Here is a 21,411-nt window from a genome sequence, read left to right on the forward strand (position 1 = left end):
GGATATGTCCTCCTGTGAACAGTCCAACAACAAACCTTGTACCGTGTGGGCTGTAAGTATCAAACTAATGGATATGTCCCTCCTGTGAACAGTCCAACAACAAACCTTGTACCGTGTGGACTGTAAGTATCAAACTAATGGATATGTCCCTCCTGTGAACAGTCCAACAACAAACCTTGTACCGTGTGGGCTGTAAAGTATCAAACTAATGGATATGTCCCTCCTGTGAACAGTCCAACAACAAACCTTGTACCGTGTGGACTGTAAGTATCAAACTAATGGATATGTCCTCCTGTGAACAGTCCAACAACAAACCTTGTACCGTGTGGGCTGTAAGTATCAAACTAATGGATATGTCCCTCCTGTGAACAGTCCAACAACAAACCTTGTACCGTGTGGACTGTAAGTATCAAACTAATGGATATGTCCCTCCTGTGAACAGTCCAACAACAAACCTTGTACCGTGTGGACTGTAAGTATCAAACTAATGGATATGTCCCTCCTCCTGTGAACAGTCCAACAACAAACCTTGTACCGTGTGGACTGTAAGTATCAAACTAATGGATATGTCCCTCCTGTGAACAGTCCAACAACAAACCTTGTACCGTGTGGACTGTAAGTATCAAACTAATGGATATGTCCCTCCTGTGAACAGTCCAACAACAAACCTTGTACGTGTGGGCTGTAAGTATCAAACTAATGGATATGTCCCTCCTGTGAACAGTCCAACAACAAACCTTGTACCGTGTGGACTGTAAGTATCAAACTAATGGATATGTCCCTCCTGTGAACAGTCCAACAACAAACCTTGTACCCGTGTGGACTGTAAGTATCAAACTAATGGATATGTCCCTCCTGTGAACAGTCCAACAACAAACCTTGTACCGTGTGGACTGTAAGTATCAAACTAATGGATATGTCCCTCCTGTGAACAGTCCAACAACAAACCTTGTACCGTGTGGGCTGTAAGTATCAAACTAATGGATATGTCCCTCCTGTGAACAGTCCAACAACAAACCTTGTACCGTGTGGACTGTAAGTATCAAACTAATGGATATGTCCCTCCTGTGAACAGTCCAACAACAAACCTTGTACCGTGTGGGCTGTAAGTATCAAACTAATGGATATGTCCTCCTGTGAACAGTCCAACAACAAACCTTGTACCGTGTGGGCTGTAAGTATCAAACTAATGGATATGTCCCTCCTGTGAACAGTCCAACAACAAACCTTGTACCGTGTGGGCTGTAAGTATCAAACTAATGGATATGTCCCTCCTGTGAACAGTCCAACAACAAACCTTGTACCGTGTGGACTGTAAGTATCAAACTAATGGATATGTCCCTCCTGTGAACAGTCCAACAACAAACCTTGTACCGTGTGGACTGTAAAGTATCAAACTAATGGATATGTCCCTCCTGTGAACAGTCCAACAACAAACCTTGTACCGTGTGGACTGTAAGTATCAAACTAATGGATATGTCCCTCCTGTGAACAGTCCAACAACAAACCTTGTACCGTGTGGACTGTAAGTATCAAACTAATGGATATGTCCCTCCTGTGAACAGTCCAACAACAAACCTTGTACCGTGTGGACTGTAAGTATCAAACTAATGGATATGTCCCTCCTGTGAACAGTCCAACAACAAACCTTGTACCCGTGTGGGCTGTAAGTATCAAACTAATGGATATGTCCTCCTGTGAACAGTCCAACAACAAACCTTGTACCGTGTGGGCTGTAAGTATCAAACTAATGGATATGTCCCTCCTGTGAACAGTCCAACAACAAACCTTGTACCGTGTGGGCTGTAAGTATCAAACTAATGGATATGTCCCTCCTGTGAACAGTCCAACAACAAACCTTGTACCGTGTGGGCTGTAAGTATCAAACTAATGGATATGTCCCTCCTGTGAACAGTCCAACAACAAACCTTGTACCGTGTGGACTGTAAGTATCAAACTAATGGATATGTCCCTCCTGTGAACAGTCCAACAACAAACCTTGTACCGTGTGGACTGTAAGTATCAAACTAATGGATATGTCCCTCCTGTGAACAGTCCAACAACAAACCTTGTACCGTGTGGACTGTAAGTATCAAACTAATGGATATGTCCCTCCTGTGAACAGTCCAACAACAAACCTTGTACCGTGTGGACTGTAAGTATCAAACTAATGGATATGTCCCTCCTGTGAACAGTCCAACAACAAACCTTGTACCGTGTGGACTGTAAGTATCAAACTAATGGATATGTCCCTCCTGTGAACAGTCCAACAACAAACCTTGTACCGTGTGGACTGTAAGTATCAAACTAATGGATATGTCCCTCCTGTGAACAGTCCAACAACAAACCTTGTACCGTGTGGACTGTAAGTATCAAACTAATGGATATGTCCCTCCTGTGAACAGTCCAACAACAAACCTTGTACCGTGTGGACTGTAAGTATCAAACTAATGGATATGTCCCTCCTGTGAACAGTCCAACAACAAACCTTGTACCGTGTGGACTGTAAGTATCAAACTAATGGATATGTCCCTCCTGTGAACAGTCCAACAACAAACCTTGTACCGTGTGGACTGTAAGTATCAAACTAATGGATATGTCCCTCCTGTGAACAGTCCAATGGACCGAGATACTGCTGTGGAGAAGATGAAGACGGTGTGGTCGCTGCTGCTGCAGAGAGAGGCTGCTGAAGATGACTCTGCCTGTAGAAGTAAGTAGACTAGAGTGAGTGAGTGAGTTTAGTTTTATGCTGCACTCAGCAATATTCCATCTATATGGCTTCGGTCTGTAAATAATCGAGTCTGGACCAGAAAGGAGAGTAGAGGGTGTGATTGGGGCATGGTTTTGGCTATATCAGTTCCAGTTGCAATAATTGTTTGTTGTGTCAGTTATGGTGATATTGCATTGATACAGTACCCCTAGGCATGATGCATTCACAAATCGGAATTAAAAATAATAAAGTGCAGGTATCTGACTCTGTATTAAAATATGTAAGCTATCTCACGTCAAACAGTGATAGTTCCATATATATAATATAGATATTCCATTCTTTAGCAGCGGGGGACATTGCCATATCAGTGGCAAACACTTGTTTTCTTTGTGATTGCCAGAATGGCTACAGATGTAACTGCCAAGGATATTTAAACAAAGTCCTCTTACAAATATTGATATAAATTAAGAAAGACATAGGTAAAAATATCATGCTGTTTGATTACATAGATGAATACTGACTGACTGAGTTTGGTTTTACGCTGCTTTTAGCAATATTCCAGCAACATCACGGCGGGGGACACCAGAAATGGGTTTCACACATTGTACCCATGTGGGGATTCGAACCCGGGTGTTTGGCGTGACGAGCCAACACTTTAAACACTAGGCTACCCCACCGCCCCACATAGATTAATAGGGTGGTGGGGTAGCCTAGTGGTTAAAGCTTTCACTCGTCATGTCGAAGATCCGGGTTCAATTCCCCACATGGGTAAAATGTGTGAAGCCTATTTCTGGTGTCCATTGCCGTGATATTGCTGGAATATTGCTAAAAGCGGCGTAAAACTAAGCTCACTCCCATAAATGAATATACTGTGCATGCTGATCTTAACTACACAATTGCCTTTCCCTCTATTCCAGATAGCCTACTTTTTGTCATGGAGCAGGTCATTATGACAATGATACTCATGAATGAAGACTCACAGATTTATTCTTGGCTCGCATGGGAAGAACTGAAGACTCTACTCAGGTTGGTTCAGCGACATGATGTGTGACCTAAGTTTACAAAACAACAAGATCCATGTTACTCTGTGCCTTTAACTCTGACAGGCAACGGTCATATACAACCCGAAAGAAGTTAAGGACATCTGATTGTTCATGCTGCTCCAGTCAATCTGTTATAGTGGACAGGATGTTGTAGTTAACGTGACCAATCTGCATCACATATTAACTATAGCAGTAGGAAACATGTGTCTTTATCATATTTTAAGTAATATATGAAATGTCCGTGCATATGATATTTGAGTGCTTTGCCTCCTTATGATGGCGACCGCCTCCGTGGTGTAGTGGTAAGAGCGTCCGCCCGGTGAGCGGAAGGTCGCGGGTTCATTCCCCGATCAACGTCATACCAAAAGACGTTAAAATATGGTACTTGTTGGTCCCTGTCTGGCGTTCGGCATTAGTGGGTACAATAAGGACTGGTCGGCTTGGAGTCAGTATAATGTATCTGAGTGGGGTATTCATGCTTCACTGCGGCATGGTATCTCAGTGGGCTAGCACTATAAAACCAGCTTAAGTCTGGGCTAGTACAAGCAGCCGCACATACACATACACACGCATGCACGTCGTCATATGAGTGAAATATTCTCAAGTACGACGTTAAACCCAATTTCACCTCACCTCACCTCACCTCATGATGGCAGCCTGAATGCCTGAATCCATGTCTGAAACTGCATCATTGTGTTAAAATATATAAATACCCAACATTCAGCATTGTCAGTAAGTGAGTTTGGTTTCATGCAGCATTTAGCAGTATTCCAGCAATATCATGGCGGGAGACACCGGAAATGGGCTTCACGCTTGATACACATGTAGGGAATCGAACACTTTAATAACTTGGCAACCTCACCTCCCCCCTGTCAGTCAAAGTTCAGCAAATGCTACCCCTGTTCACATTGTAGATGGTTTATTATCTTGCAGAGAGGTATCTTCTTGGAGTAACTGATCTGGTCAAAATGAGATGGGATCTAATGCCTGTATAATATTCAGAGGATTCTCTATGTGGGTTGCAGGTGTGTCTGTTATTAATCTTTGTGTTTGTAACACTCACATTTAGAATTGTTAGTTTATATCATAATGAAACGTTTTCTGTTTCAGGAAACACCCAACCCATGGGAATGTTCTCAAAATGGTCAATTTGTATTTGAGTCAGTGTGCCCTTGACCTTCGGGACGACATTGTGTCACAGGAATGTTTGTTGGAGTTACTTCCCTTGTTACAAGTCAACCTGGCATCATGGTCAAGTCAAGTAAGAATCAGTTTAATACCTCCAGCCTGTGTTTGTCATCTAAGATGTTGCCATTCTAAGATCAGCACCAGAACAGTTGTGTTCTCCAATTTCTATATTTTCCTCATTTTGCCCACTACTTCTTAGCTTTGACGACAATTTCATAGTGAAATTTGTTAAAACACGTTCAAGATTTTTGCACTTACTTATAAAAATGTTCATGCACATTTAGGTGAACATGGATACCCAACTCAGACACATATATACTGACCTCGAGGATACATGTCCTTATCTTATCCCCTTAATGCTGACCAGGAAGTAGGCCTTTTTTGGTGTGATGGGCACTATGGGCACAGACATCACAGACATTCTGCTTTCTGGGCTGTTGCTTCTTCCATGGAGGCAAGCCCACAGTTGGGAAGAATCCTTTCAGTGACATCTGTGTGGCTACAGTTGTTCCGATTAGTGCTGTGAGGAAGTTACAGAAAGTTTGTTTCATGAAGTGACTCATATGTTCTTGTTGTATTTCAGGTTCGTCTCCTCTCGGTTCATACCCTGTCACTGTTCCCTGTAGATTTACCACCAGTGGAAGAACAGGTATGACATTGTTGCTTACTCAAGGTAACAGGTTGGTCGGTAGGCTTTATTGTTGGCATTGCAATGGATTCTGATCCCAGTGACATCTCGTAAAATTATTGTCCTCCTGAGAAGGTATGTAAGTCCCGAAACATTCGAATGAAATTTAAATTTACCATCTGTTTTAAATGTAGTATTCTTGTCATTTTAATTTTGGCTAAATTTGACTTCAATCGCCAGCGGCTGGAGGGATGATATAAATCCAACTAGGGTCCATGCAGGTAGCAAAAGTACTGCAAGTCCCCATGGTCCCTAGTACGGTGATCTACCTTCAGTTGTTGGCGATCTATAGCCTGTTTTATATTGTACTGTCCCCTATAGTTAGAATGTTTTAGACTTAATTACTAGTTTTACATGTATATCTGTGATATTCTAGTTGTTTTACTGTCTATCGATGACAGATTTTTACGTTATACATTTATTGATTTGCCTATTGATATCAACTGTTCTCGTCACGATATGGCTGCAATATTGCTGATGTGACGTTAAACTTTAGCTCACTCACTCACTCACCCAGTGACATCTTCACGCGACTGACTCTCACATTGATTGTTTTAGTGTTTCATTATAGTATGTTTCAGTCCACAGAGTCATGATGTTAATTTCTGATTATGTGGATTAACAACCCAGAACTCTTTAAATAGTGCTCATGGCTCTAAAGAGGCGGTGGGTTAACCTAGTGGAAAAGTGTTTGCTCGTCAGGCTGAAGACCCGGGTTTGATTCCCCACATGGGTCAAAGTGTGAAGCTCATTTCTGGTGTCCCTCGCCATGATATTGCTGGAATATTGCTAAAAGCGGCATAAGACTAAACTCACTCATGCTTAGTTTTTCAAATGAGGTGACACTATGACAACACCACAACATAACAGGCTCCTGTGTCACTGAGTGACCTATGTGAGGAGTTCGCCCACATTGCTTCTGTTATCCAGCCAGTTGTTTTCAGGACACGGAACAGTTGGGAGTGTTTGACATCTGTCAGGCTGCGGAGAGAGTTGACATCAATGTCTACAACTACAGGGAGAGACTTCGACATCTGCGGAAGCTAGATTACAAACTTGTACAGCCGAATATACCCATCGGGCCTTTTGAAAAGGTGAGTGACCCATCAGACCACTTGAGCCCTAGAACCCCTCATTCATGTTTGAATTCTTCATTCCTGCATTTGTTCCTGATTCCTGCTTGTGCTTCCACTGGGTTTGTCAATTGTCTTCAAGATCGTGGTGTATGGTTGGACTTGAAATGAAAGTACGCAGAAATAGAAGTTATGAACACTTGGGAGATGTAAAAATTCTAAAAGAATTATGTCAGGCAGTTCCAATTTCTTTGGGAGATTATTCTATGAACTAGCTGTGATCCCTTCAGAAGTTACTTCTCTAATTCTACCTGTCACTCCCTTAATGGTCATGATGTTTACTATACTGCCCCTATGTCTGTGTAGATATAGCCAAGGTTACAGAGGCTATTTCTGTAGTGTAGTTCTAGAGACAGTATGTATAATCTGCATGTTGCCATGGTTAAAGTAAGATTATCTGCTTCAAGTGCCTTGTACTACTTGCTGGGCCGTCTGTACATCCTGCATGTTACCATGGTTACAGTAAGAGACTCTGCTTCAGGTGCCCCTGTACTACCTGCTGGGCAGTCTGTATGTCCTGCATACTACCATGGTTACAGTAAGAGTCTCTGCTTCAAGTGCCTTGTACTACTTGCTGGGCTGTCTGTACATCCTGCATGTTACCATGGTTACAGTAAGAGTCTCTGCTTCAGGTGCCCCTGTACTACCTGGGCAGTCTGTATGTCCTGCATGTTACCATGGTTACAGCAAGAGTCTCTGCTTCAGGTGCCCCTGTACTACCTCCTAGGCAGTTTGTATGTCCTGCATGTTACCATGGTTACAGTAAGAGTCTCTGCTTCAGGTGCCCCTGTACTACCTCCTAGGCAGTCTGTATGCCCTGCATGTTACTATGGTAACAGTAAGAGTCTCTGCTTCAGGTGCCCCTGTACTACCTGCTGGGCAGTTTGTATATCCTGCATGTTACCATGGTTACTGCGAGAATCTCTGCTTCAGGTACCCCTGTACTACCTGCTGGGCAGTCTGTATGTCCTGCATGTTACCATGGTTACAGTAAGAGTCTCTGCTTCAGGTGCCCCTGTACTGCCTCCTAGGCAGTCTGTATGTCCTGCATGTTCCATGGTTACAGTAAGAGTCTCTGCTTCAGGTGCCCCTGTACTACCTGCTGGGCAGTCTGTATGTCAACTTCAAGCTGATGTGGGAGCCAGTTCGAGAGCTGGTCAAGGGTTACGCTGTGGGTATGGAGCAGGACGTCTTCTGGTCAGTCATGGGGGACCAGCTCCAGCTTGCAGCAGAACGAGCAGGTAGATATATACTCTAACACTGTAGTGATGTGACGATTCATCGATGCGCATCGATGCATCGATCCATGGCCCTCCGATACATTGAATCGATACAAAGTTTTATATTGTATATCCCGATACGATACTTCAAATGGGCCACGATAAATCGATGTTTAACTTGGAATATTGCCGAATCGCGATATCTGTCAAGAAAAAAAACCTACTTTTGTTTGATGATTAAAATATATGCTTACTTATTTTCCCTTTATAAGCAAACGATTTCTCGGAAATTCTTGTGTCAAGAACTGTGTCAGACATAGTGCTCTCATGTTATTAACATTCACGAAGTCCATGTATAAACTTAATTATCTTGTTTCCGAATGAACATTGAAAACGCTGGAGGAATCTGACGAAATGCTTTTATAGAATTAAAGATTTTAGTATCGTGATACGTATCATATTGCCACCCTTATATCGGGATTCGTATTGTATCGCAGCTTCAGTACACAATACTTTGGCAATATATCATCATGACTACAATTTTAGTATCGTGATGTTGTATGCCAATACCAGCACTGTAACACTGTAGACTGAGAATGTCATGTTCATAAAATGGCTGGAGATGGGATAGCCCAACAGTTAAATGTTGGCCAATCATGCCAAATGCCTGTATTTCATTTCCAACATTAGTGCAGTGATATTGCTGAAATATGCTGGATGTGTGAAAACAAATGTACTCGTGAATTTTTAAAGAAGTGTTTTGGCATCCTGATAAATGTGTTTTTGCTGTTTGTTTGTTGTTGAACTCACTCTCTTAGAAACCTTTGCACTTTAGACATTGGTGACTTGTTTGAAGTGCTTTGACACGATTGAAGTGTAGAATTATTGCCCTCAGTGCAGTTTGGCTCTAAATCGGTTTGTCAGTTTCATGGGGCGGTGGCTTAGCCTAGCGGTTAAAACATTCGCTTGTCACGCCGAAGACCGGGTTCGATTCCCCACATGGGTACAATGTGTGAAGCCCATTTCTGGTGTCCCCCGACATGATATTGCTGGAATATTGCTAAAAGCGGCGTAAAACTAAACTCACTCGCTCACTCACTTTGTCAGCTTCATGACTGTGCCTGTTTCAGTGCTTAATGTCTTTTACCTGTGTCATTCTTGGCAGAGATTACTTTCATTAGCATGGAGGGACATGACTTAATAACTGCATAAACCCAGTACACACACACGTATTGCATGTCAGTAAATGTATACAAGTTTATAACCACTCATTACTAGAACAGTAGTTTTGATAAACAAACTCACAGTTTCTCGAGAGTAGTCTTGAAACTGATTTGCTTGTTATAACCTTCAAGCTGATCACTGTTTTATTTTCTAGCGAACGACAGCTCATCAGTATCTAGTCAGTCTGTCACACGGGATGTCAGTTTGATGGTGGATGTGACAGCTGTGAGTGAAATATACACCAGTTGCCATAGACACCAGAGTAACCGCACTGGCGTGGCGGATCATATCAACCTGAGACTACAGCTATGGCGGGCGATGGAGTTGTTCCCAGACAAGTGTGAGGCAAGGGGGAAGCTCATCGTACCCATCTTCTTGAAGTTTCTCAGGTGAGAAAATAACAAAAACAATTTAGTCTTTTAATTCTATTGTACAAGTAAGGATATTGTAGAAAATTGTATGACAAGACGGAAAGTAATGGTTTTTCTGTTGCCAATTGCTTCTAATTGCCACAGATGTTACATTTTCGATTGGGAAGGGGACTCAAGCGGACCTAAAGTACTGTCGGAAATAGAAAAAAACTGTATTTTTTCATTTATCTCTACAATTTATGTAGTTGATATGTGCAAGTGTGAAATATCTGTTAAACTAGGTTCGGCCTAACTACAGTCTCAGTGGTAGGAACATAGGAAACGTAGAAAAAGGACTTTACTGAGGAGAGATTAGTGCAGAAATGAGCAATGCGGATTTTCCTAAGTCCAAAACGATGTATTTGGAACGGACCATGGCTTTATGCAAATTAGTGTGCGACGATATTGTATTACAAAGGACACTTTTTAAATGCCCAATTTGAAATTAGATGTAGCTTCATTATAAACGATAGCTGGCGTAAAAAATAATAACTTTCGTGCTGAAACTATTAAGGATGTAGCTACCATTGAGTCTCATTGTCACTATAAAAAGAAACAGATAAGAGGGTTCGTCTCAAAAGCAAAACCTGGACTGGTGTCGCAGACGATCGTTGGGGTCGGGCTGGGGGATAGAGATATCAGCTAAGATAAGATAATCCTTTAGGGCAATTATCCTGGGGAAGTACACGGCATGTCATAACAATTTACAAATAATATCCAGCCCTGTCGATCTTCGCGATTGGGTGGTCATGCCACCTATATATTTTGAGACATTTAGTACGATGCGTTTCTATGGTTATCAGGTTACATACTCTTTTACATATCTCAACATAAACTTTATGAAAGAAACACGTAAGATGTTAATCAATAGTTGAGGCATAGTCAACACACATGAAAAAGCACAAAATATCTTTGAGATGAACACTTGTGCCTGTAGGCAGCACATGCATTTCATGCCAGGTGAGTCGACGGTCTGTCGTCATACCTGGCTGAGCGACCTAATTGCCAACTATAGTCTGATCTATTGTTTTCAGCGGCTATTCCTTTTTTTTCTAAGTTTTGCCCGATTTTACGAGTAAACATGCTTTTCTGGATATCCTATTACGCATCCCGCTGAATGCCAAGTTAGGCCGAAGTGGGTTATTTCGACATATGCTATTTGCAATTGTGTATATTTTAGGGATACAGAGTAACAGCCTAAAAACAGTTTTTTTCTATTTCCGACAGTACTTTAATTGTGAGAAGTTTCACAATCTGCTGCACAGAGTTGTGTCCCTTTGGTGCTCCAAACCATGCTGTGATTTGTCAGCACTGTAAAGTTGTTTGTACTGTCTGCCTACTGGCATCACTGTCCTCCCATAATAGTTGATATGCTGTTATAGAACTGAAATAATGTTCTCCTTTAGATAAAACCCAGTGCGCAAACTCAATTTGTTTTTTTCCTTCTAACCTACACAGGACGTTTCTTTCCTTGTATGTTTGTTTAGGTCATGTTACAAAAGCTACTTAAGTTAATAAATAATATAATAAGGTAATCTTTTTCAATTTCATGAGAAAATTATTCGATTTATTCATTTATTGTATTTTTGTATATGTTCTTTAGAGTGGCCTGCTGTAGAAATTAGGTATAATGAAGGTTCAATTATTTAGTAATGAATGCTGTCAGTCACATTGTCATAAACCTGAACATGTTTCCACTTGTTCACAGTGAGGAGTACCATAGACGAGACATGAACTCCGCCCCGACAGAGGACATTTCCATCAAACATGGTCAGGCCGACCAGTCTGAGTTTGAAGACGAGGATGAGGAGGATGAGACAAAAGAAGAACCATCTGACCAAAGGAGCAAATATTCCAAGAAGAAAAAGAGACGGAAGGGAATTATTCCGTAAGTTACCAAGTTTGCTGCCAGTCACATGGAATCATGTTTTGTTGATGTCATGTGTTGAATAGATGTCAGGAATGACCCATTCTTTTTCAGAGAGATCGTCCTTGGGGTACATATTATGCATTTTCCGGCTGAAAAATGTCCTGTGACAGTTGTATCAATGTTTTTTGAATAAAAAGATTGTACAATAAATAAACTCTTTTATTTATTATACGGACCCTACCTCACGGAGTTACCTCCCTTAGCGCATGCGCACCAACTGGGTAGGCTCCTAGACCCGTATCATCATTCCTTCTGCTGTCACGGCCGTGAACAGACGTGTTTTGAGTAACCCATTCATGAGCCGTACGGCGCTGTTAAAAGAGACTATGTCTGAGACACCACCTGTATGTATGGTCTTTATTTGTCTAAAACAAGAACAGTAAAGCTTTACAGTTGGTTGTTTCATAATTGTGACTTTGTATTAATACAAAATACGCGAACTTTCCCGTGGTTACGCACGTGTTGCTCTGCCATGGCGGGAAGTTTAGCGTGCCATGTGGTCGTAATATTGCGTATTAAAACCAACTATTACTTTCCGTGGTAACCTTCACGTAGTTTTTCAATGTTTTCTACGTGTTTATATGCTGCTGGCCGCCGTTCACTAACACGTTGCGTGTTTGTTTCAGGCCTTTTCATGCTGTTCGGTCTGTGAGGGGAGTATCCCCCGGGCCGACAGTCATACCAGTCATGAGGCTGACTCCTGCCCTATTTGTCTGGCCTTTTCCCCCCGGGCCCAGAAGAGGCGGGCTGCCGACACCTTGTTCTATCGCGAAATGCGTGAGGCGGGAGGGGACCTGACGCAGGTTCCCCCGTCTAAGTCCAAACGCGTGTGTCAAAAGGGAAAAAAATCCCGTGGCCCTTCCCCCTCTCCTGCCACTTCGAGTGGTTTTGACATGTCACTGATGGAGTCTATGTTTCAGCAGCAGATGGACTCGATGAAGTCCTTCGTTCGTGAGTCGGTTGGAGGTCTCCGGCAGGAGTTCCTCACCCACTCCGGACGGGGGGCGGAGAGTCCGGGGGTGGGATCGCCGGCTGGCGCTGACGTGGAGCAGTCTGTCTGTTCTTCCCTTCCTGTGGTTCCTAGCGTTAGGCAGTCCACCGGGTCGGGGTTAGGGTCCTCTTACGGAGGAGACCCAGCCTCTGACTCGGGCTCGGACGCCGAGGCAATGGAGCTTGGGGAGGTCGAGGAGCCTGACGGCGGCTTCCGTTTTGCTTCGGCCTTGCGGGAGGTCCGGCAGAGAATTGCCGAGGGCCTACCCCAGGCCGCGGTGCCTGCTGGTTGCGTGGACTCGACTGAGTTCCGCTTGCCTGGCGAGGCGCTTTTGCCCCTAGGCAACCCTCACAGACGCAGCTCCGCATTCTGCCATCGTTGGTCTCGGACGTGGTCGATCCCCTCTTGTCTGGTGCCCGAAAGTAAGGTTTGACTTACCTGAACTCGCGGCGGCGCTACCAGCTTGGGGAGGATTCCCTGTTCGTTGTACCAATTGTTGACGAATGTGTTTTCACTTCCGCCGCCCTGGGGAGGCTCGGCTTCCTCGGAGCAGCTCCGCTGCTCGGCAAGGGCCTAACTCCACCTTTTGCCCTCACCTGCGTGCGCCCTCTGCGGCACGCTGCATCGACCTACGAGGAGGTCCACCGGAACGCCGATGCAGCAGGTGCGGTGGTGGTCCATGAGGCCTACCTCTCCTCGGTTCAGAGGTCGGCCCTGAGGCGGAGGGGCATGCTGGCGACGATGTCGCCGCATGTCGTGCTGCTCGTCAGCCGGAAGTGCAGGCTCACCTCGTAGCGACTCTTTGCGTCTGCTGCGCCGACGGTGATGTGCGCAGTCATGGGGATGCGCAGGCTGTGGCTGTCGACGCCTAGGTACTCGGCAGCAACACAGCAGACCTTGCTGGCCCTCCCTTTCCGCCTGGGAGCCGACCCTCTTTCCAGGGGCCCAGCAGGTCATACGGGAGGCTGCCGCTGCAGCTACCTCCTTCAAGGACTCTAAGGCCTTGTTGGAGCACCCAAGGGTGTCTCGCCTCAAGGCCCCGCGCCACCTTCCTTCCGCCGGGTGCAGCCTACACCGAAGTCTGCCGGGCTGGCTTCGCCGCTTGGTAGGTAGGCGGAGGAACAGGTCCGCCAAGGGTAGGGGCAAGGAGCAGTCCTCGACTAGCTCCCAGCCTTTGCTGGCGCTGGAGGTCTGCCCCAACCTCCCGTTAACCCATCAGGCTGCCGCCAAGCCGCGGTGTCACGCCCAGTCAGCTCCGCTACTCGGGTCTACACACGCCGCTCCTACCCCATATCCCAGTGGGAGGCCGCCTCTCTATTCCTGCCGGAATGGGAGAAGGCTACCAACAACGCTTTGGGTGCTGGCCACGGTCAGCATAGGCCATCTCCCACTGTGGAAGCTGCCAGGTCCGCCCGACTTCACGGCATACGTCGACTCCGGTGCCGCCATGTCAAGCCAGGGCGGACATATTGCGCTGACGAAGTTCAGGCTCTGCTGGACAAGTCCGCAATCGAAGCGCATTCCACCGGGGAGAGGAACAGGCGGGATTTTATTCCACGCATTTCCTCGTCTCCGAAGAAAGACGGCGGGTTCCGTCCCGATTCTCAACCTCAAGGGGTTGAATCGCATGCTGCTCAAGTACCATCCTTCAAGATGGAGACACTGCGCCGGTGATCTCATCTGTTCAGCCCGGCGATTGGCTCACGCCAATCGACCTAAAGGATGCGCGATATCTGCATGTACCCATACATCCATCGTTCAAGCAGTACCTTCGGTTCTCTTCACGACGGGATGTATTACCAATTCAGGGTGCTCCCCTTCGCATATCGACTGCCCCAAGGGTGTTCACCAAGCTCATGTTAGTCCCAGCTACCCTAGCTCGCCGCAGCGAAGGCGTTGTTACCCTTACCTAGACGACACTGGTTGCTCGGAGCACTAACACAGCCAGCGAAGTCAAGATGCTACTCACACAGTGATAGACATTCTAACTCGACTGGGGTGGATCATCAACCTCAAGAAATCCGACCTGGTACCCACCCAGGACTTGGTTTTTCTTTGGAGCGATTCCAAACGAACAAGGATCTCGTTTCCTTTGTCGCCCGACCGGGTCACCAGAGTTCGGGAGATGGTCTCTTCATTCCTCTCCCAGCCCCAGGCACCAGCACGGACTTGGCTCCGCTCTACTGGGCCATATGGCGCTTAACGACATCTCTGTAGTGTGGCGGGCGCTGTTGAGGATGCGTCCCATACAGCAAGCTTTGGCTCGGCTGTGGACTCACACGGAGGATCTGGAGCGCAGTCTCACAGTCCCCGAAAGTGGTTGACACCTCACCTTCAGTGGTGGACAACTGTCGGGAATCTCACCAGGGGGTTCCCCTTGGAAATCCCGACGCCAGCTCTCACAGTTCAGACAGATGCGTCCCTCACGGGCTGGGGGGGCGTTCTGGGCAGTCTGTCGGCTTCCGGACTCTGGTCCGAAGCGAAGCTCACCTTCACATCAACGTGTTGGAACTGAGAGCTGTGCTGTTGGTATTCGGCTTCAGAGAGCATGTCCGCGGCCAGGTAGTCCGCTCTTCAGTCGCATATGTCGCACATCCTGAAGCAGGGAGGCACGGTGTCCCAGCGCTCCTCGGGAAGCGTGGGACTTTCTCCTCTGGAGCGACCAGTACGCATTGTCAGGTACTCCCTGTTTATCTCCGGGCTGGAGAACGTGCGAGCAGATGCGCTCTCTCGCCGGATCCTGGCCCCGCACGAGTGGATGCTCGACAGGCAGATATTCACAGTAATCTCCCAGTTGTACGGGTCGTTCGAGGTGGATCTGTTTGCGTCCGGGCGGGACGATCAGACACCCGATGTTCTGCTCTCGGATACCGACCCAGGGCGTTGGCTGCCGCACGCCTTCCTGCTGGATTGGACGGGCAAAGTGCTCTGGGCGTCCCGCCATTACCACTCATTCCCGTGTCCTTTCACAGCTGTCCACCCAGCCAGCTCGGCTACTTGTGCTACTGGCACCGCTTTGGTCATCACAGAGCTGGTTTCGGTAATTCTCAGGTTTCTGGCTCAGCCTCCTGTTCTATTACCTTTGGCGACCGGACATTCTCACTCAGAACGGAGCGCCCCAACCAAATCCACGGATTCAGTGGGTGGCTTGGCCTCTGTCAGGTCTAACCTCGAGGCACGCTGGAATTCCTGCAGCAGTTGCAGACACAATTCTGGCTTCGAGGCGGATTCGACAAACGCTCAGTACGAGGATAGGTGGTCCCGCTTATGCGCCGCTGGTGTTCAGATAAGGGGATTGCAGATCCCTTTCTGGGCGGATTTAGTCCCAGTATTGGAGTTTTTGCAAGCTCGCTTTGGAAGAAGGCCTGGCGGCTTCGACCATTCAGCGCGCTACTCCACCGCTATTTCCACTTTTCACACCCCTGTCGATGGTGCTCTTCTGGGGCAGCACCCTCTCGCATAGCTTTCGCTGGCGCTGAACGGATTCGACCTGCTCTCAGGCTAACCAGTCCACCTTTGGGATTTGTCGATCGTGTTCGATTGGCTGTCCGTCCCACTTTCTCACACCTATCGGCTATTTCCATTCAGTTGTTGACCTGGAAAGCTGTTTTTCTGGTGGCGGTAACATCTGGTCGAAGGGTCGGCGATTTACATGCTATGTCAGTCCGACCCGGCGCTGACTGTGTTTCACACGGATCGTGTCAGTATTTCGGCCCCAGATACTTTACCGACCGAAGGTCGATCACGCTTCCATGTGACAGCTCCTATCGAACTTCCTACTCTTACCCAGCCTTCCACATCGGGACCACTCCTACGAGCACTCTCCGCTGGATGTCCGTGAAGACGCCAAAGTCTATCTCAAACGAACGCAGGGGATCCGCACGGTACCCAGCTGTTCTGTTGTTACGGTGGCGGGAAGGCTGGTTCGCCAGCGAGCAAGCAGACTTTGTCTCGCTGGCTAGTATCGTATTTGTGCCGCTTATCAGGCTAAGGGCAAGCCTCCCCTGAGGGGTTGAAGGCTCACTCGGGTCAGGGCAGTAGCCGCATCAAAAGCTTTTGCATCGGCACTCCCCATTGAAGAGATCTGCTCGCCGCTATTTGGAGCCGCCAAGCACGCTTATATCGCCATTATCAGCTCGACACGCATTCCCCGTAATCGTGCAAACTTTGGCCGTACTGTTCTCTCCAGTCGACAGTGTCCTGCCACCCTGACCGAAAGTGAGTCTTGGTTTATTGGTTTGTTTTGACGCTACTGTACAATAAGATTCCATTATTGACATGTCTGCTAATGTGTGCTCACTCAGAGAACCTGTACCCCTTCGATTCTTCACGGAGTTACTGTATCGTTAGTGAGTGGTATTTTTGTTTTCCCCCACGGTGCTCTCATGAAAGAAGCCACTTAGTGGGTCGGATTTCGTTGATATTCGCACTACGCGCAATGTCTCATTATGCTAGAGGTCGCCTTTGAGCACAAATCCTCCCTGTCAGTTCCCTCCCATAATGCCTCATGAAGCTTAAACTGGGTTGAGTGACAGGTGAGTGTTATGGCGCCTGTTCAATTTTTTTTTCCATGATAATGATCGCTATATTTTGAGTGTGCTTGGACAGAATTCCTCCTCCCTGGCCTCCGGGTCTTTGGGAGTCTGTGTTTATGCATAATATGTACCCCAAGGACGATCTTCTGAAAAGAATTAACCAAACCTGCAGAGGTTTTCAATTCTTTGAAGAGAGTCGCCCTTGGGGTAGGGCCTCCCACCTCCCCCGCAATTCTGTTCACTGATAAGAATTCAGCAGAAGGAATGATGATACGGGTCTAGGAGCCTACCCAGTTGGTGCGCATGCGCTAAGGGAGGTAACTCCGTGAGGTAGGGTCCGTATAATAAATAAAAGAGTTTATTTATTGTACAATCTTTTTATTCAAAAAACATTGATACAACTGTCACAGGACATTTTTCAGCCGGAAAATGCATAATATGTACCCCAAGGACGACTCTCTTCAAAGAATTGAAAACCTCTGCAGGTTTGGTTAAGTTGTCTTTGTTGCTGTGCAGAGTTACATGCCCTTGGTACACCTGAAATGTAATGAGTGAGTGAGAGAGTTTAGTTGTACGCCACACTCAGCAATATTCCAGCTATATGGCAGCGGTCTGTAAATAATCGAGTCTGGACCAGACAATCCAGTGATCAACAGCATGAGCATCGATATGCGTAATTGGGAACCGATGACATGTGTCAACCAAGTCAGCAAGCCTGACCCCCCGATCCTGTTAGTTGCCTCTTACGACAAGCATGGGTTATGTATCTAGGTTTTCCTCATTCTTTAAGCTCAGTGTCTAGGAATTGTGGGGCAGCCTAGTGGTTAAAGCATTCACTCGTCACGCCGAAGACTCGGGGTCTTTTCCCCACATAGGTACAATGTGTAAAGCCCATTTGTGGTGTCCCCGCCATGATATTGCTGGAATATTGCTCAAAGTGGTGTAAAACTAAACGCACTCACTCTAGGAATTGTTCAGTGACATCATTGTTATATTTCTTCTGTGATTCTTTGAAACTGAATTATGACTTAGGAGTGATATTTAATCAGATCTTTGTGAAGCCCATGTCTGGTGTCCCCTGCCGTGATATTGCTGGAATATTGCTAAAAACGGCATAAAACCATACTCAGTCAGTTTAATCAGATCTAGTATTCTAAAGCACTGCAAATTCTGTGCTGGAGTCGTTAAACTCAACTCTTTTGATTCGTTCACTCAATCTTCAGATTCAATGTTCAGTGTATATTGGTGCGGGTTTTTTTTTGCGTCTACCATAACTTCTGTGCTGGAGTCGTTAAAAAATAGACAAAATTGTTAACACTGCAAGTAAAATCGCTGGAGTCAGATTTCAATGTTTATCATCAATATATGAGTGGCAAATCGTGAATCAAGCTGTCAAAATCATATCTGACCATACTCACTACTTAAATTCGGAATACAACCTTCTCCCTTCAGGCCGCCGATACAAAGTTCCAATTGTGAAAACTAAGAGAGCCCGTACATCCTTTATTCCAAGTACCATATCTCTCTTAAACAAATGTGAAGATGCCTAAATCAAAGAATTTATGTAAATTTGTTTGGTATCTCTCTAATGTGTCAGTAGCTCTGCTGTTGTAACACCAATTCCTGAAAAGGCATTAAAGTATTATTCTATTCTATTCTATTCTATTCTAAACTCAACTCTTTTGATTCATTCACTCAATCTTCAGATTCAATGTTCAGTGTATATTGGTGCGGGGTTTTTTTTGCGTCTACCATATATTACCATAGATAAGCTGAATTTTGAAGACCAAAAAAGCAACCTGTAGAAGGGGGTCGGCTTACCTACAGGTAACACTTTCATCAAACTTTTTTCTGGTGACCTGTAAGAAAGCAACATCGTATCAATTTGCGTCAACGAACAAAAGAAAATTGGATGAATTCACACTATGAGCTCAGTATCCCATGCTTGTAAGAACCAGCTGAATTGTGAATGTGTGGTTTGAAGTGAACACTCTGTCAAACATGGATGCACCCACACACCTGTGCATCACCAATGACTATGAAACATATACTATGTGGAATCGGGGCATGGCAGGTGAACTATAGTATTATGGAAGAATCAGTTGTCCTAAGCTTCTTATGAGTGGTATATCGAAGGCTGGATGCAAAGTGAAAGTGAATCATTAAGTTTGAGAGCCAATCTGACATGCTGTTGCAATAGAATTATCAATTCATTTCAAACTGTCTCTGCGTGTTTGGATGTTTCAGATCACTACTGGCACACCTACATGTCTTCTCCAAGTTAAGAAATCCCAAGTCTCTGCCCAAAGAGCAGGAGCTGAGGAACATCTACCAGGAGGTATGTATCTCCATGTTGAACCTACCATAGATTATTGCCATGAGGCTTAAAACATTCCTCACTTACTCACTCATGGCTACATTGTCCTCGCTGCCTCAAGACTGAAGTAAGAGCTGACTAAGTGTGAGCTGTAAGAGCTGACTAAGTATGATCTGTAAGAGCTGACTTAGTATGAGCTGTAAGAGCTGACTAAGTATGAGCTGTGAGAGCTGACTAAGTATGAGCTGTAAGAGCTGACTTAGTATGAGCTGTAAGAGCTGACTTAGTATGAGCTGTAAGAGCTGACTAAGTATGAGCTGTGAGAGCTGACTAAGTATGAGCTGTAAGAGCTGACTTAGTATGAGCTGTAAGAGCTGACTTAGTATGAGCTGTAAGAGCTGACTAAGTATGAGCTGTAAGAGCTGACTTAGTATTAGCTGTAAGAGCTGACTAAGTATGAGCTGTAAGAGCTGACTAAGTATGAGCTGTAAGAGCTGACTTAGTATGAGCTGTAAGAGCTGACTAAGTATGAGCTGTAAGAGCGGACTAAGTATGAGCTGTAAGAGCTGACTAAGTATGAGCTGTAAGAGCTGACTAAGTATGAGCTGTAAGAGCTGACTAAGTATGAGCTGTAAGAGCTGACTAAGTATGAGCTGTAAGAGCTGACTTAGTATTAGCTGTAAGAGCTGACTAAGTATGAGCTGTAAGAGCTGACTAAGTATGAGCTGTAAGAGCGGACTAAGTATGAGCTGTAAGAGCTGACTAAGTATGAGCTGGAAGAGCTGACTAAGTATGAGCTGTAAGAGCTGACTAAGTATGAGCTGTAAGAGCTGACTAAGTATGAGCTGTAAGAGCGGACTAAGTATGAGCTGTAAGAGCGGACTAAGTATGAGCTGTAAGAGCTGACTAAGTATGAGCTGTAAGAGCTGACTAAGTATGAGCTGTAAGAGCTGACTTAGTATGAGCTGTAAGAGCTGACTAAGTATGAGCTGTAAGAGCGGACTAAGTATGAGCTGTAAGAGCTGACTAAGTATGAGCTGTAAGAGCTGACTAAGTATGAGCTGTAAGAGCTGTTCCAGTGGGGGTGAAACTGTATACCGCGGTATTAGTAGAACCGTGGCGTTTTGCCTTTGGTTCGGTATACAGTAATGCAATCCCCCAAAAACATTTTTGGTTTTCGTAAAATCATTTCATTAACCTTTTAAAGCCTTTTCTAAAATATTTAGAAATCGATTCATCTTTGTCAAAATCTATGCATTTGTCCGCTAGACGGCCGCTATTTTCCCGGAAGTAAGTTCCTTTTACTGCAATACGTACCGCACCGTGGTAAGAGCGTACCGTTTCACCCCTATGTTCACCGTCATATTCTGTAATCTGTAGACAGAACCAAGTCTGTTTCTGTTTCCAGCTGCTCCACCACAAGGATCTGTCTGTACAAAAAGCTGCCTTCAGTTGTGTCGTCACATACAACCACAAGTACCTCAACCCATACAAGTAGGTGATGGTTGAAAGATTCATGCATAGACATTGAAATCATCAAGTAATCTCAGAACTATTTGAAGACTGCTATGCAGTGCATGAACTGCCAGAATATGAAAGTTTGTGAAGGATGAAAAGAATTCATTCACAGGGTTTTGGCTTTGTGTCTACCTCGATTGTTTGGTTTGTTTGTTGTTTAATGCGACACTGTAAACAATCGAGTCTGGACCAGACAATCCAGTGATCAACATCATGAGCATCGATCTGCGTAATTGGGATATGATGACATGTTTCAACCAAGTCATCGAGTCTAACCACCCAATCCCCTTAGCTGCTTGGGTTGCTGAAGGCCAAATCTAACCTGGATCTTCACGGGTCTTGTACCATGATTGACACATGCCTAACAGTGATGTGCGTTAGAGTCACCATGGAGATGGTCATATTCCAAGGGGTGCAATAACCAGTCCTATATCACACACCCTGCATTTTGAGTGAGCCTTAGAGCATTCAGTATCAGTCCAGGTCTTCAAAGATTAGAGTTAC

At 45.4% G+C, this 21,411-nt stretch overlaps 1 protein-coding gene across 1 annotated transcript in view; it reads left to right on the plus strand.

Moving 5' to 3' along the window:
- The window catches only part of LOC124265848 (small subunit processome component 20 homolog), a 132,286-nt gene that overhangs the window by 24,494 nt on the left and 86,381 nt on the right, over window positions 1–21,411 (plus strand). The window contains 10 exon segments of the mRNA XM_046700690.1: window positions 2,616–2,710; window positions 3,628–3,736; window positions 4,864–5,014; window positions 5,525–5,590; window positions 6,574–6,723; window positions 7,847–8,003; window positions 9,361–9,595; window positions 11,325–11,504; window positions 19,320–19,410; window positions 20,798–20,883. Of these exon segments, the coding sequence (XP_046556646.1) occupies window positions 2,616–2,710; window positions 3,628–3,736; window positions 4,864–5,014; window positions 5,525–5,590; window positions 6,574–6,723; window positions 7,847–8,003; window positions 9,361–9,595; window positions 11,325–11,504; window positions 19,320–19,410; window positions 20,798–20,883 (1,320 nt within the window).

The sequence above is a fragment of the Haliotis rubra genome, unplaced genomic scaffold, assembly GCF_003918875.1.
Source record: "Haliotis rubra isolate DU_JTF1 unplaced genomic scaffold, ASM391887v1 Scf999, whole genome shotgun sequence".
Classification (NCBI taxonomy): domain Eukaryota; kingdom Metazoa; phylum Mollusca; class Gastropoda; order Lepetellida; family Haliotidae; genus Haliotis; species Haliotis rubra.